Source organism: Pteropus vampyrus, unplaced genomic scaffold, assembly GCF_000151845.1.
Source record: "Pteropus vampyrus isolate Shadow unplaced genomic scaffold, Pvam_2.0 Scaffold56, whole genome shotgun sequence".
Classification (NCBI taxonomy): Eukaryota; Metazoa; Chordata; class Mammalia; order Chiroptera; family Pteropodidae; genus Pteropus; species Pteropus vampyrus.
The window spans coordinates 3,469,217-3,485,607 of record NW_011888837.1 but is presented as its reverse complement, the minus strand read 5'-3'; the positions used below and the strand labels follow the sequence as shown (position 1 = coordinate 3,485,607).

The following is a 16,391-nucleotide window of genomic DNA, read 5'->3' as shown; positions in this document are numbered from 1 at the left end:
TCACCTGTGAGCTGGTGAGAAATGCCGATGCACGGGCCCCATCCTGACCTACTGAAGCAGATCTGATAGGGATGAGACCTAGGAAACTGTATTTTTTAATAAGCTCTCCCATTGATTCCCATACACATTAAAGGTTGAGGACCAGTGAGGTAGACCTGCAGAATGCCAAAAGCTGATCTAAAAAAGTCAACCTGTAGATCACAAATTCTAGAAGATCTTAGCCTTTATGGCTGGCTGGGCCTACTCTTTAAACCTAACAAAAACCAGAAGGAATCTAGTTCTATAAAATATAATCACTAGAAGACTTAAAGCAAAACATGTGACTTCTAACAAGATGCCTTCAGACCCAGGCCCTGTAGTGTCTATAAATCAATATCACATTTATTTTTGTGAAGGGAACAGCCGTGTTGTCTGTCTGGGTTACTAGCACACCTAATTATAGCAGCATCCATGTTACTGGTGATTGCAGATACGGTCTCCTGCATAGGAGATTATCTCGTGGCTGAACGGTTTTGAGCCAATTTAAACAAAACAAAACTGACTTACCTCATTCTTCAATCACAACTAATTAAAGACACCTTTCTGCAAGAGGCTTTCTTTTAAAGTTTAAAGTTTCACATAAGCCCTGGAATAAATACTGCTCAGAGATCGTTTCTCTTTATGAACATATAACATGGATGCAACTTCACAGGCCTTTTGAAAAAGCACAATTGAAACTGCCCAAATGGAACATTAGAAAATTGAGCTGCAGTGCCATCTTTCTCCTTCTAGGATTCCCCTCTCCTTTGAATCTTTGATGTCTACTGGATGGGACTTTTTCAGCCACCGTTTTTCTGAGTACCTAAGAAGTAAGCATCATTTTAATAAGAACGGTTACAATAATAGCAGTAGTTAATGGTTCCATCGCCCTCCTCTAGCACCTGTCACTGAAGGTTTATCTGTATCATACTTAATCCTCATAACAATCCTGAGTTAGGTATTAGTATAGTCCCATTTTACAAACGGAGAAACTATGCACAGAATGATTAATAAACTTGTTCCAGAGTACATGTCCTTAACCAGGATGCAGTCTATTTCCTCCACATACTCTCCACTCATTACATCAGTTTCAAAACGAACTGGAAAGATAGGTATGATTAGCTCTATTTTTGCAAGTAAAGAAATTAAAGACCAGGGTGATTGTAATTTGCCTGAGGCCACCTAAATAGTAAGTGGAACTTGACCACAAAGCCTATGTTCCTCCTTCTACACCATACGGCTGCTGGCTAAAATGGGGAACCCACCGATAATAGAGGAGAACCCAGGGCAATTCATTTCTAGAAGCAACATCAAAAGTGGCTTAGATCTCAGAAAGATATGGTTCTCCAGGCAGGGGACACTGTGATAAAACTAGGGGTCATGGTCCCCAAAGAATGGGAGTGTTAAAAACAGATGCCTAATGTTTACCAATGCCTTCGGAGGGAATTAGAGCTTGGGAAGAAAGTGAAACTACTGAGCTACTGTTAGCAGAGCTTACAAATCATGCCCTTTTTCTGGTTGCAAGGCTGTGCTTTTTAAGTGGACCCTTCTTTTACGTTAGCAGGGATGTAGCCCAGGGTTTCAGGCCAGATGCTAATGGCTCTCTCATGGGCTGTGATTTCAGTCAGCTGCTACTCTAGCCAAGTGAGCTACAGGACCACAGACAACAGACTTCTTGTTATGTCATTGTTCTCAGAAATCTGGGATGACAGGAATGAAATAAATTTCCATTCAAGGCAAAACTCAGCCTTAAGTACACACACACACACACACACACACACAATTGTCAACTGAGCCAAACGTATTCGATGAATGATTAGTGGGACTTTCCAAGAATCTGGCAAAATAACACTTGAAGGGGTTTAGCACAGCTTTAAGATTCATGAAAATTATGAACCTACTTGTTATCATTTTGCCAAAATAACAGCAGCAGAGTGGGGTTTTCCTTAGGGGGTTTCTAAACAGGGATTTGATCACTTTATGCATCCTTAAGTTTGTAGTGCCAAAGATAAATAGTAACCTTATATTTGTACCACTGGAGGCCTTTCTACATTTTAGAGGGAGGATATATATGGGAGAGAGAAACTACGACTCCTTCGATTTAATCACTCATCGAATTTATCCAATGTTGAGAATGCCTGAAGAAAATATGCTTTACATTTTTAAAATAAAATATTATTTCATTTTAATCAGCACTTATTAGAACCAATTTTAATGGCCTGCTAATAAAATTTTCCAAGCACAGTAAGTTCTGTGATGGCAGGACTGTGTCTCATTACTGATGTGAACCCCACGCTTAGAAGAGTACCTGGCACACGGCTAACACTCACTATCATTAAGCAACTGTCCTACTGCTGGGGTCACTTCCAGTTGACCACTTTGATAATATGATGATGACGATGATGATGATGATGATGATGATGATGATGATGGCAGGGATATGTACTTGCGAGGCAGTGTCTATTAATCCTCCTAGCAATGCTACTGAGTAGTTAAAATTTTCGCCCTTATTTTACAAGGGAGGGAAGTGAGGGTTAGTGAAGCTGCGTCACATGCTCGGGTCACGCTAGCACCTGCTACAAAGTGGTAGAGCTGGGATTCGAACTGAGGTCTCTCTGCTGTGCAGTCTGAACTATTAATCACTGTTCTAGACTGCCTGTCTATAGACAATGGCAGGTTTGAGATGGTAAATGTGAATTCTTGTCTGAAATCAAGAGGAAGAATGCTTAGGTTTTTCGACATTATTTTTGGCGAGTGTGTGGCAAGAAGAAAGAATTTCTATTTCTTCCTTCTCTCCAGTGGAGGTAACATTTTTGGTGACACAGCCCCTCTGAAACTCACCACTGGTGATTCCAAAATGACTCTAAGTTAATCTGTAAATCCCTTTTTTGGGGGGGGCGCCCAATGCAAAGAAAAATTTCGTTACAAAGTGCGAATGAGGTTCCAAGACTAGTTTGTAAAAGCCAATTTAACTCATAATAAAAATACAATATATCTGCAGTGATAAACTAGTAATTAAACCAATGAAAAAGAGTGTCATTCAGTAAGATATAATTCATAAAATTAAATTTGCTGCTCAAGGAAATATAGACTTAACGAAGAGATTTTTTTAAAATAGGAAGGAGACCTAACGATGCTTTGATAAAGGCTTTTAAACACAGGTAGCACTGGCCCTTTAATTCCAATTTCTCTTCGAAAACTGTTTTTCCTATTCTTTGAACCTTAGATGCAGGTGATATTGCAGGGCACTCTTATACTTGACACCAACATTAGATTGATTTGGTGCACATTTAGAACAAAAGATGGAGGGAGATAAAAGGGAGGGAGGAGGGAAAAGTTCCCTAGTGGGCGTTGGAGTGGGCTGGGGTGACTAGAGGAGATGAAAGAGGGTGAGGAGAGAGGGCAGCAAAGGGGATGTGTGCATAAAGATGAGAAACTAAATACACGAGCTACACCTGGGGAACGAGGACAGGAGGGAAGGACAGGGTGTGCACACCCTCTTGAGGAAGAAGAACAGCTGTGGGGAAGAGAAGTCAGGAGTGTACGTGTGTGACTGCGTAGCCTTATGCCCTGTTGTTCACTCATTCGATTTATCGAGCATCTTTGTTGTGCTCACAGATAAAGTCTGGGCTCTCATGGAACTTACATTTTTGTCAGGAAAAGGAACATAAACATACAAATATATATATATGAAACAAGTAAAATAATAGACAGGTAACAGCCAGGATAAAAGTAAGAAAATAAATAATGGGCATCAAACTGGAAGGCAAATCTCCTGGAGGATGTGATGTGAAAGCCATATATGAGGAAGAGTTAGAAGCAAAGCATTTCAGGGAGAGGGACCAAGAAGAGCCAAGGGCCTGGAGAGAAAAAGAGCCTGGTGTATTCTAAAAATCGGCTAGAAAACCTGCATGACTGCAGCCCAGTAGTTAAGAAAGAGAGACAGATGTGATGAGAGAGAAGAGGTAGGCAGGGATGGGTCCATGAATGAGCTTGGAAGGAGTTAGGATTTGATTCTAAGTGCATGGAGAAGCCACTGGGGGCTTTTAAGGGAGGGAGTGAGGGGGTCAGAGGAGCTTCCGTAAAGGGCTCCTGCTGTCGGGAGGCAAACGTGTTAGAGGTCAGGGAGTGGCTGTGCTCATCATGGCAGCACATGTCCTTCTGCCTCTTTTTATGTGAACTGCACAGACTGGCAAATAAGACTGTCACTTGCCATTTGGTATTTTACAGCCGGAAGGACATTCAGTGTGAGTAATGTGATTTTGAGACTGGGATTTCACAGAGCGGTAGACAAAAGTGGAAGCTCACAGAGTACTGCAACTTTCTATTTGGCTAAAATAAAAAGAAGTGAAAACTCAGCTACCATCTGTGATCACCTTCATTTCATAACAAAAGATATTTTAAAACCAAAGCTATAAGGACATAATCTCGGGGTGGGGGGACCAATTTTATAGAAAACGCTGCACTTTCCTCATATTTTCAACAGTTTGCTCTAGCGCCAGAGAGAATGTCCTTACAGGCTGGTACACATCCACACATCAGTGTTCAGAACTTCAGTATTTAGGGACCATCAAACCCACCCTCTCCCCCATTTCACAGATGAGACAGCTCGAAGGTCAGGAGTCGTGGCTCCCTCAGGGCGATGGGGTGAGTTAGAGGCAGAGAGCCAGGGCCTCAGTCTCTGGACCCCATTACATAATCATGCTGTGTATTTCAGCTTATTTATTCTGCTTTGCCAAGGTTCAGGTACTGTACCATCTATTCTCGTCCAGTGTGGAGGACACTGGCCATTTTCACTTCTCTGCCAATATTTCTGAGAGCTGAGATACTTATTAAGAAATAAGCACTCAGCAAAACAGCTCTCAGCCTGGAACCCAACAAAATGGAATTCTTTTTTTCATAAAGTAGAGTAAGGTGCCTCTCACCTGATCTTCAGATACGCTGCAACTCCAAACACCAGCACCACCACGGCAACGACGGCCACTGTAATGGCAGCGATGCTGCCTGTGAAGGAGGAAAGGCAAAGGAGAGAAGATGAGGGAGTGTATTCATTCCAGATCCTTCCGAAGTCAGAGCTAGAACAAAACCCAGGGTCTTAATTCTTTTTACCAAAATGCTCTTTTCACGCTAAATGAAGTTCAGTAAATGGCCAGTATTTATTAAGTCCGTTTGGCTGGCCAGGAGATCAGAGAACAGTCTACAATAATATTTGATTATTTTTTAATAATAACACCAAGCTATTTCTGCTGCTGCTGTTTGCTAGAGTAAGGGATTTAAAATCTCCCAATTTTATTTTCTTATTTTATAAGCTCTGGCTCCTCTTCTCACCATTTGCAAAATATTGGGAGACTCAGGATGTTTTATTCAAGGGTTACTCCAAAGTAATGTGGTTGGTTTTCAAATAAACTAGAATCGTATAGCTATATAAGCACTGTCCACTTCAAAAGAACCATTTTGGTAGGAGATGCTCTAATTTTAATGATGCCATCAAATCAAAGCATTTTTAAAATTCCTTATTGGGGAACTGTGTCCAGTTTTCATTCTTGAAAGGTAAATTTGATTTTGTAGAGAATAAAATCAAGTCTGGTATAAAAATAAGGTCAAGTCTAGTAGGTAACAGTAGTTTTTATTTGTAGAATTAACCCAGTGCAATTATAAAGTAATGTGAATATTTTATTGTGTAGTTTGAAATCTGGTTCTAAAGGCAACTACTAATGGGCAGTTAAAAAAAAATAGAACAAAAAACCCTTTGAGCATGTAGCCATGTAAGAATAACCTATTGCTTCCAAAGATTACTACTTTGAAGCACAACAGTATTTTTGTGTGAGCTTTGGACTAATGTATATACTTCAGGTTTATTTCACCTTAGAAATGCCAAGAATCAATTAGGGTCTTGTCCCCTATAGTTAAAGTGGCTTTTTGGCACTAATGCTGATGTTAGGGACCCCGTTTATTCTTTCAGGCCACAGAGAAATTATTTACTACTTCAACAAATAAATCAGACTGTGAAACACACTGGAAGGAGCATCAGTGGTCTGGAGTCCAAATGTATGGATTCAAGTGTGGTTCCACCATGATCAGCTATGTGACCATGAGCTATTTACTTAGCCATGTCCACTTGTGTACCACTCACCTGCAGTAATGAAAGAAGAGCTGCTCTGCTCTCTCTCACAATTTTTGGAGGATTAAATGCGATGCCATGTGCATCAAGCTAAAGTCCTCTCCAAATGTACCACCCTGGACTGGAGCCCGTCTCTTATAGACTATGTCTCAAAGGTGATGAATCTGTCCCACATTTTTGGAGATTTATCATTTGTAGATTATTTTACTATTCCTCCTTTTATTTTTCTCGTCTCTTATGAATGGCTTTTGTATACTGTTCTTGTCATTAGCCCTTCCACTAAAGGAATTAGAGTAGAGCTAAGAAGCAAATCAGTCTACTAATTAACTCTTTAGTAACTCCTCAGAAGTTTTGGGTGAGAGAAGGCTATGTCAGTGATCCATGCCCCAACTGGTTATAATTTCTAAAAGAAAGCAAGTAGGTTCATTGCTTACATAGAGATTAAGATCACAGCTTAGTGTGTCCGATTGACCATTTCAGAGCTTCTACACTTCTGGACACTCACACGCCCGTCTCCTCACTCCTAGAATCCTTTAGAGTATGATTGGTACATTTCTTTTCCCTTTTTTATTATTGTAAAGATAGAATTATGACACTAAATGCTCAAATGTGCAGACCAGATCAAACAGAAAAAGTTTCAGGTCAGTTCCCATTACGAAAAGGCTCCACTCCTACTTTGAAAGGCCGCACTTAGCTTCTTGGCCTCCAAACTGTGCTGAAATTAGAACAATTCAAAGTTCAATGAAGCCTCTTAACAGCTCTGTTAGGAGCTTGTGAAACAAGGATTATTACTGCAAGGTAAAGTGATGAGAGTATTTCAAGATTCAAAAAGATACAGTGATTGCAATTAGGAGCAATTTTTAAAACTGACCTTTTAATTTAATCCCCTACCCTTTTAAGAGTTGGAGAAAAGAAAGAATATAGTTGATTTCCTTGTAAGACCCTTCTCTCTTGCCCCAGGGATAGTTTAATATAGGAAATTGTAGGTTTGACCTTTTTCAAAGTTTCTTCCCTAACTCTGAGCAGTTGGATCTCCTTCAGCTTTCTGCGATGTACTGAATTTATTTATATACCACCTCTTTCTAAAGATAAATCGGGCAGTTCCCCAACTTGAGTGCTGCTTTTTTTTTTTTTTTAAACAGGTGACAGAGTGACCTGCTTCTCCTCTATGTGACCGGTGTCTGTCTAGTCTCAGTGTTAACAACAGTCTTTAAATGGGGCTCTTTAAGGCCACCTTTTCTTGTTCACAGAGGATAGCCCGTGCGAGCAGAGCTAGAATTAACAGGTGCTTTTCTACTTGATGGGCTCTTGAGGGCAGCTAGGCAAAGGAGCCCTTCTGAGGGCTTGATATTGCCCAATATGAGGCTAATGCATGGCAGGTAAAATATATTGAAATTGCACTATGGACCGTTTTGTTAACTATTCTGCCACACATCAGCTCTCCTGAGGGGCTAGGGGCCCGATAAAGGTCTTCTAGTTCCAGAGGACTCTTGCTCCCATGGCTGGCGACCTTTATCAGGCCCCTAGCCTACAACATCTTATGTCCTGAGCTCCCTGTCACCTCTATAGCAGCTGCTCCCTTTAGAAGCAGCCAGGACCTTCACTCTGGGAAGTTCCACACCTCAGGGCATTGCAGTTTGAACATATGAAGGGTAGCTGAGCCAACATTAGCACAACTTTATATGGTAACTGAAAAAGGCTTGATTTCCTCCTTGTGAAAACAAATGTCATTTCCCCCTGAGTTCTATTTAAACTAAACTGGAACTCCCCTCCTCTTTCTTTTTACAAGGTGGGGCAGAGAGAGAGAACATGAGGAACATGTGGCTTTGCTGTATGAGGAAGATGTGGACGCTTGGTGGGTAGCGCACTGGGAATGGAGGTGGCAGGGTGGCTGGCACCACAGTCCTTCCTCGTTAGGATCTGGAGTTATACACTGGGTGTGACTCACACTGTGAAGCCCTGCAGCCAAAAGAAATTAAAAGAGAATTGGAGGAAACTTATCTGTATATTTTATAAACCAAGATCCAAGAATATTCTACCCTGGTTCTGCCTGACCAGAGGGCTGTTGAAGATCCATGAGCCAAGGCCTCCTTGAATTCTGGGCTTCTCTGAAGGTTGGGATTTCTCAGGGTGCCATTTTACTACATTGACGACAACCCAGAACAACAACAACAAGAAAAAAACAGGCTGAAGAATAACCTATTCTACATTTGCAGTGGTTACTTTGGGCTGGCACTGTGCCAAGAACTTTATAGTTATCATTTGACTTCATTCTCTATTACAATGAATTATTTTCATTTTATGGATGAGAACGTTAAGGCTCAGAGAGATTAAGAACTTAATTCAAATTTTACAGTCTGGTAAATGATTAAGCTAACATTTGAACCCAGGGTTCGCATTTTTAATCATTGGTATACTGTTTACTTCCCTGGCCCTTTTCTCAGCTTGGCCAACTCCTACTCTTTCTTCATGACAACTAAATATCAACTCTTCTGAGAAGCTTTCCCGACACCTCCAGGCAAATTACAGTGTTGTTGTGTGTCAGCTCTTTGCGTCTGTTCTTTCAAACACTTTGTGTTGTGTTTATGAGCTTCCCTAGGCAGATTCAGTTCATATTCATCTTGCATCTCTTTCCCCTTCCTCCTGCACTCTTAGTACCAGCCACAGTCTTAGCCCATAGTGGGTACTTAACTCATTTGTTTAATGTCAAGTGAATAAATGTAATACTGGCAGAAAAAAAAGGTAAGTGGCAGTTTGAGCTCAATCACTGTGCTAAGGAAGTTCTCAAGCAGGAGGCTCCTATCCATCTTGGAATCCTCTGCTCCAGGTCTTACCTGAGTATTTACTCCCAAGACTCTACAGCTATAGTCCACCCACCACGGCTTGCAAGTCCCCATGGACTACAGAGGTGCAGGGGAGTTAATTTAGGAGTAACTGTCTGCATAAAATCAGAAAATATCCTTGAAGTAGCCAGAGCAAACTCCCAGAAGGCCATGACCTGGTCAGACCTGGTCAGACTAACCAAGGAGGTCATTACTTGACCCGCTTTGACTCTGTCCTGTGCCCTGTGCTGTCCTGGAATAAACTATGGCGTCATCTTTACGGGGTCTTTCTCCTCACTTCTGCCTCTCACAGCGCAGACAAACTCCCTCTCTTTATCGCTCTCCTACTCATGCTCCAGACACAGGGAGTCTTCCACATTCAGAAGGGGCTCTGCTGCTTTCCTAAAGATGCCCTCCTGTCTTCCTGGGCTTAGCCTGGGCTTAGTAATATCCCCAAACGTCCCGTGTTCCTCTGGGACTCTTCTCATTGAGGCATTTTCTTTTTTCTTCACTTTAAACTTCCTCTACCCTCTTTGGCAAGATCATATGCAAAATGACAATAGTAGGGTGCGATGGGGTGAACATGAACAAGCTCGAAAGAAAGAGCCTTCCTACACTCTTTCAAAAGTTGTTATTGTTCTGAGAGAGCTGTGGCTGGAAGATGTGGGAAGTTTCCAGGGGCGACAAAAAGGTGTCTTGCTCCCATCTGTAGATGACTCCTGATTTACATCCTCCTTGGAATTTCAAGAGTCAGCTTATTTAGAATGCACGTGTAAGTACTTTGACCAAGTTCCTGATTATGGGTGTGCATACCTGATCTATTTTAAGTCTTTAACAACCCTCTTGACTGTTTTTCAATATTCTTGCTCTTTTTTTCCCCTTCCTGGTCCAGAGAGTAGGTGAGAAATGGAGACTAGAAGCAGGTGGCCACTTCAGAGTGTGTGGCAGCTCTTTCAGTCAAGGTCACCAAGAGGAAAGGAACATTTTGTCTCAAAGGAATTCTTTCTCTTTAAAAGCATGTGTTTGTGCATGTGCTGGAGGAGGGAAGTGGCGACTGGTAAGGAAAGAGGCTCAACGATTAGACCTTTGTGTGTACGCCTGAATCTCTCTTCGCTACACTAGGAACAGCTCTTCCATCTTTACAGCAACAGTCTCACGTCACAACTCCTACCTGCACATGATGATAATAGTAGCAATAAACAACAATAAAAATAATAGCAATGGACTCTTTCTTGTTACTTACTCTGTGCCAGAAGCTGTTCTATGAACTTCAATTATTTTAACTTATGTGATTCTCTAGAGAACTCTGTAAGGTAGGTACTGTTGGTATCTCCATTTTACAGATGAGGAAACTGAGGCACAGAGAAACTGAAGACCACACGGTTGGTAATGAGAACTGGGACACGAGGGCAGGCTCCAGCACCCATGCTGTTACCCACGAGGCTCTCCTGCCACCCTCTAGTGATAGATCTGCATCTGCTTGTGGATAAAAACTGCTGCTCTGGTATGTCTCGCCTGCTTTCTGTTGGCTGTCCAGAAATCAGGCCTAATTTGAGGCTTAGTGGTGGTTTGGGTCCTCTAGCAGGTACTGGTGAAGGTGAGTCAAAACTCAGTAATTCAGACTAACTAGAGGAGGACTAGTTAGAAGCAGACAACCATCACAGAACAGCGACCGAAGAAGGTCCATGTTATTGGCTTCTAGCATGTGTTGTGGTCCAAAATAACCGCCAAGAGTGCTGCCAAATGCTGTACCTTGCACTATATTAAATAACACAGGGTGTGCTTTTTTTACTCTGCGTTGTTTGTGCTTGCACATGTGTGTATGTTGTGATATAGGGGAGAAAAAGGAAAAAGAAAATCTCAGTTACCTAGATGGATCCTAGTTTTACCAGTTTTGAAGGTCATTTGACTTCTGGCCTTGAATTCTGCTCGAATTTCACTTCTGTTTTCCTCCCACGCTACATCACCCCAGGGGAAGCTAAGCTTATTTCCCTCTAACCCTGAATCGATGCCACAAGCTTCTCCTGAATGGGCTCCACAGGCTCCCTGTGAGCTAGGACAACACAGGGTATAGAGAAGCGACAGGCCAGGGTGCTGAGGTTTCACCACCCAACCTCAGAGACAACCGTCAGGCCCTGGGAATCATACAGGGGAGGGCGGGACTGGATGGACAGACAGGCAGGTAGGCCAGGTGAGAGATGGGTAGTGGGTGGTAACAAACTATATTTCTGCTTTTAACTGGGGGGAGGGTATGTCTACAAAAGCTGGAGTAGACTTAGAAGAGGTGGGAATGAAGCTATTCTCTGAAGGATAGGCTGGACTTGAATGGACAACAATGAAGGTTTGAGGCAGGAACCAGCTAGATGGAGCACAGACACCTAACATTTCCGGGCTTGAAGGGTTAGCACTGAGCTTGGAGGCAGAGCACCTCAGCTGGTGTCCTTATCTAAAAAATGGGATAATCTTGGTCTTCTCCACTTCATAGGGCTGTGGGGAGGGTCCAGTGAGATGAAGTGCTTTGCAAATTTGTACAGATGAAGGGGACTGTTGGGATCTTTGCACAGTCCAGCCCCTTCACTGTATGGATTAGGAGACTGTGATACTGAGGAAGGAATTCAGAGTGACTTACCCAAGATCGCACAGTTTACGAAGGGGACAAAACTAAAGCCACCATCCACATTAGAGGGTGCAATGGAAAACAATAGGGACCATGAAGTGGTTGGACACTCAGGACCAAATCATGGAGAATTCTGAAAGTCAGTCTCGGTGTTCGGGCTTGATAGCGTGGGGACTGGGGATCATGTTTTGGGCAGAGGGATAATTCGCAAGGAGCTTGTGAAGTCCAGTCTTTTTTAAAAAATCATCCCAATGATGTCTGCTCAGTTTGAGCCTCTTTTTCTAGATGTTTTCCCTTTTACTTTGTATGATAGAATTTAGTTTACTTATTCTGGTACATAACTAACACTGACATATGTTGCTGTGGGTAGTTATAAATATACATACAAGATAAAAATGTATGAAATACACTATTATACCACGGTTTTATGTGAACATGTTCTGCCTGCCTGCTAGACTGAAAGTCCTTTAAAGCCAGGGATATTATGTACACTTCTTTATTTGTCTAGGCACAAATAATAAATCCATAAAATAACTGGTTTCTTCAGAAAGTATAGCTATTTTTTAAAACTTTTTTTAGTAAAGACCAAAAATAAAACTCCTTTATAAGGCATACAGCTTGCATGCAAATATGCTACAGAAATGTTTTTAATTAACACAACCTAAGTTTGTCTCGGTTATCTGGTCCTTCTCTCCACTGCCCCATCTCACCGAATCTTTGAATCATTAAAGTACTGCTTAGTCATTTCTTCACACAGAGTGACAGAGGTAAACTTTATCAAAATTAATGAAATATTACCACAACCAGAATTTTTTACTTCCTGTTTATACTTTTACCTAAAAGCTAGTTAGTGGTCTGACTTGGTCGGTGAGCAGACTTGGAATTCAAACTTTGGAGCAGGGTCCCTAATATTTATACTTTCCATTTCCTGCAATCAGGAGCCCTGGTTTAGGAACTGGCTTTACTTTTAGAGCATTTTATCGATATAGGTAGCATATGGTTAAGAATGGATACAGAAATATAAATCTTTGTGGAGATAATAAAAAATTTGCACTTGCCCAAGCAAACGTGTGTGTTTTCTCCCCGTGTTTCTCTTTCATGAGGGCACATCAGCTGTATTTTCAGGACACAGGCGGCTCAGGTTTGCAATTAACACAACCCAGGGCACTTAGCCAGCATAATCTCTAGTTACCACAATTTTAAAGTTTCTTCACTTCGCTTAAAATCACAGTCTTTCTGAACACAAATGAGGCTTCTTTCCCACCTGGAATTTATTATAACTACCTGTTTAGATCACCTACTCCCAGCTCTCCTTTGACACCTGTAATGCATGAACTAGACTGGATTTCTAAGAATAGCAAAAGGTGTGCCTCATTCCCTTTCCCACAGTAATAGGACAAGCCAATGACCGCACAGCAGCCCAAGGTCAATGTCAGGGAGGATTCCTCTCTTTCAGCTGGCCAAAGGGCACTGCCCAGACTAACAGGAGCCTGCAGGGAATGAGAATTCCTTCCGAAACATGGGCGATCCCTCCATCTGAATGCTATTAACAGACTCTCCTAAAAGACTGCTCTGAATTCAGGCCAGGCTTAACAACAGTTCTCAGGGGACATCTGTAGTAGTGTACCAAGAACAGTAATAGAAGCTTTAGGAAAAACAATCCTGGTCATAAAAATCATAGAAGCCATCATTATTTCTGGCCACTCTGTCCCTGGCACCAAGCTAGGCAGAGCTGGGTAGGTATCTCCATTTTGGAGTTTAGGAAATAAAGCAGTTAACAAAAATCTGCTCACCTGGTTAGTGGGCAGAAACAGGATTCAACCATTGAGGTTGGATTCCCCAAACCTATGCTTTTCCACTTTTTGTGATGAAACGATCTGGCATGGAGACTGGCTTTATAAACACTCTAGCTGAAGAATTTTGGGCAAGTCACCTTAAGCTTCCCCTCCTCCATGGCCTCATTCGTGTCTCCATCTCTACCTATAAACAGGGATTCACTCAGTCATTCACACAGCTGATGTTTATACTGTGTGCTGAACTTCAATAAAACACCCACTTCCTCTCAGAGTGCTTTTATAAATTAAATAGTGTATTTAAAATGCTTTGTCCATCATGAATGCAATACAAAGGTTGCACTTAAGCTCCAAGCACCTCTTACCCATAAAAACTCTGAAGCCAGGAAGGAACCTTGAATCCAGAGGAAATCTGAGCCAACCTAGGTATTAGAAATGAGTGAGGATCTCGAGTTCAAGTTTTGCTTCCAGCAAGATCATGACCGATGGAAGAATGTAATTTATTGTCGAAAAGAAATTCTAAGAAGGCTCATTGAATTTAACCTCTTTGTTTTGCAGATAAAATAAAAGTCTATAGAAATTAAGAGATTTGGATGAGAGAAGAGTCCATTAGTGACAGAACTGGGACTAGAACTCAGAACTTTTGATGCTTGGTTCACATTCTTTTAAATTCTCTACCTCTTGGTCTCATCTCAAGTTAAAGCCTTAAAGTGCTTGTAGCTGAGGCACTAAATAAGGATAAGACTTCAGGGCAATGTTTCCAAAATTCAATTATCTCCATACCACTCTCATATTTTTTGCTATGTCCACACCATTTATACTATTATTTTCATAATATTTGTGTTTAAATTGAATTATTTTTCTTCAGATACTACTTATTGCCTTACCCTAAGCAATAACAGCTATGGAATCATAAATTCAATGTGCTACTTTATTCTTTTTTCGAATTCACATTAAAACAAAAAACACGGTTTTTATTAGAATAAAAATGTTCATCACCTTGCATACTACCCATGTCAGAACTTAAGCCACACTTTTGAGAACACTGCTCCCAGGAATACCAGATTCACAATGGGGCTCGGGGAGGAAAGCCGGACTGAGGGTAAATGAGTTGCCCGTGGAGCCCTTGGAAGAGAGCAGGAAGAACAGAGGGCAGTAGTCAGAGCCAGAAGCGCATTGTCAACACCTACTATTGCGTTAAAGAATATGGTGGCAGCTTCGTGAATACTGCTTCTTGGAAGAGGCCAAAACTGGAGGAAAAGTGGTACAGGAGAGAAAACTGTCCTGACTTGGTCACTCCCAGGAGAGGCAGTGCAGACATGAGCATCAACTTCACTTCTAGATCCATGATGTTAAGCCCTCCTGTCTGTCCCTTCACGTGCTCCTTGTCAGTTTCTACCTTTGTCACGTCTGTCCTGTAGGGCAGATTCACAGTGCTTGGCATTATAAGCCCATCATAATTATTTTAAAATTATTTTATGTAATGAATACATTTCAACCTGGGCTGAATTATAACTTCTACTGCTAAGAGCAGCATACCTTGACATGGGTGGGAATCTCAGCTATCTATCAGCCCCATTCCAGATGTCCTGGGGATGGGGAAGATGGCAGGCTTGGAGAGATTTCCGGAGAATAATAGGAAAAAGAAACCCCAAAAGAAAAGAGAATTCCCTTTACTCTTTGTTCTGGATGAAGAGAACTCTTCTGCTCTTCTGAGAATTCTGTTCTGCAGTGCACACGGGTCAGCTATGTTATGTTAGGTCATCTAATTCCTCGATAGGAAGACATAGATATTTCCATTCAAGAGTCAAATCAGAAAGAGAAAAATAAATCCCCACATCTCTCTGCTATTTAAGTATCCTTAATGCAATTAGCATTGAAATTATTTAAAAAAAAAAAAACCCTGGGGTTTTTCCAGTTTGGGACAACTGGCTGCGTGGCAGTGGGCAGGAGGAGGTATGTGTAGGCTGAGAAGGCTGCTTTTTGCAGCCTCTGGCTTTCAACATTAAAGGCCAAGTTGGGCATCTCAACTCCAAACTCATCTCTTGGTGGATGACACATAGAAGGGTGAATGATATATGGCAGGAAGCACGCCACTATCTTGTTCAAGAGCTGCCATGTGTCTCCGTGAACACTGAAAGAGAATTTTGGTTTTTATTGTTACCTCCTCCTCTATTTCTTTATTATTTCAATGATAAAAATGAGGTATGACCATGGATCAAACAATATTGAGGAGAGAAATAAACCAGAAAAGTTGACATAAGCCCTTTTGTGAGACTCATCCAGCCTGCAAATCTGAAGGCTCAGATTTCTTCTGGATTCACCAGCCTTAGCAAGTAAGACCTTCCACACTGGTATTTTCTTGGTTCAGAGGACAGAAGTGAGAAGGAGGGGAGGAACTTCTCAGAGCCTAAGACAAAGTCCTAATGCTGTTTGCCAAGCAGCGTGCAAATTTATCATTTTAATTGTGGAATATGTGTGTGGAGCAGAGAGTCATGGTTTCTTATCACCTGTCCCAGAACCTTGGCCAAGGGCAGTGACATCAGTATAATTACTGCAGCCCAAGGACTCGGGGTCTCAGCAGAATCATTAGTTAATTTAGCTTTGCCTGCATGCAATTAATCACCAAGGCCAAGCAGGACCCACTTTTGGATACTGTATTTAACCAGGTTTTAATTTCTCCCACACTCAGATCCTCCAGGATTTAGAGTTAAAAACTCTGGAAAGAAAATATTTCCAAACTTTGATGCCAGTTAAGGGAAAAGGGAACATCTAGCTCTTAGTCTTGATCCTTAGGGGCAAGTGGAGCCTTGGCGAAGTCCGAAAGCTCAGCCTTTGTATCCTCCCTCCCCCAAGATTTCTTTTCTTCCAGATACTTTAGTTGTTTGCATTCTTTAACCCCTTTCCTTCAGATTTTACAAGTTTCATGAAAGCATTACTGTTTGAAATGTGAACAAAGTTCATTTTTTTCTTTCACGCTTTTAGATTATCCTTTTTTTGTATTGTGTTATAAGCAGGTG

General features: G+C 41.6%; 1 protein-coding gene across 1 annotated transcript in view; it reads right to left on the bottom strand.

Annotated features, from left to right (window-relative positions):
• The window catches only part of PARM1 (prostate androgen-regulated mucin-like protein 1), a gene marked incomplete at its 5' end in the record, with an annotated part of 36,759 nt that overhangs the window by 9,839 nt on the left and 10,529 nt on the right, over positions 1–16,391 (bottom strand). The window contains one exon of the mRNA XM_023530853.1: positions 4,944–5,022. Coding sequence (XP_023386621.1) covers positions 4,944–5,022 — 79 coding nt within the window. The remainder of the gene's footprint in view (positions 1–4,943; positions 5,023–16,391) is intronic.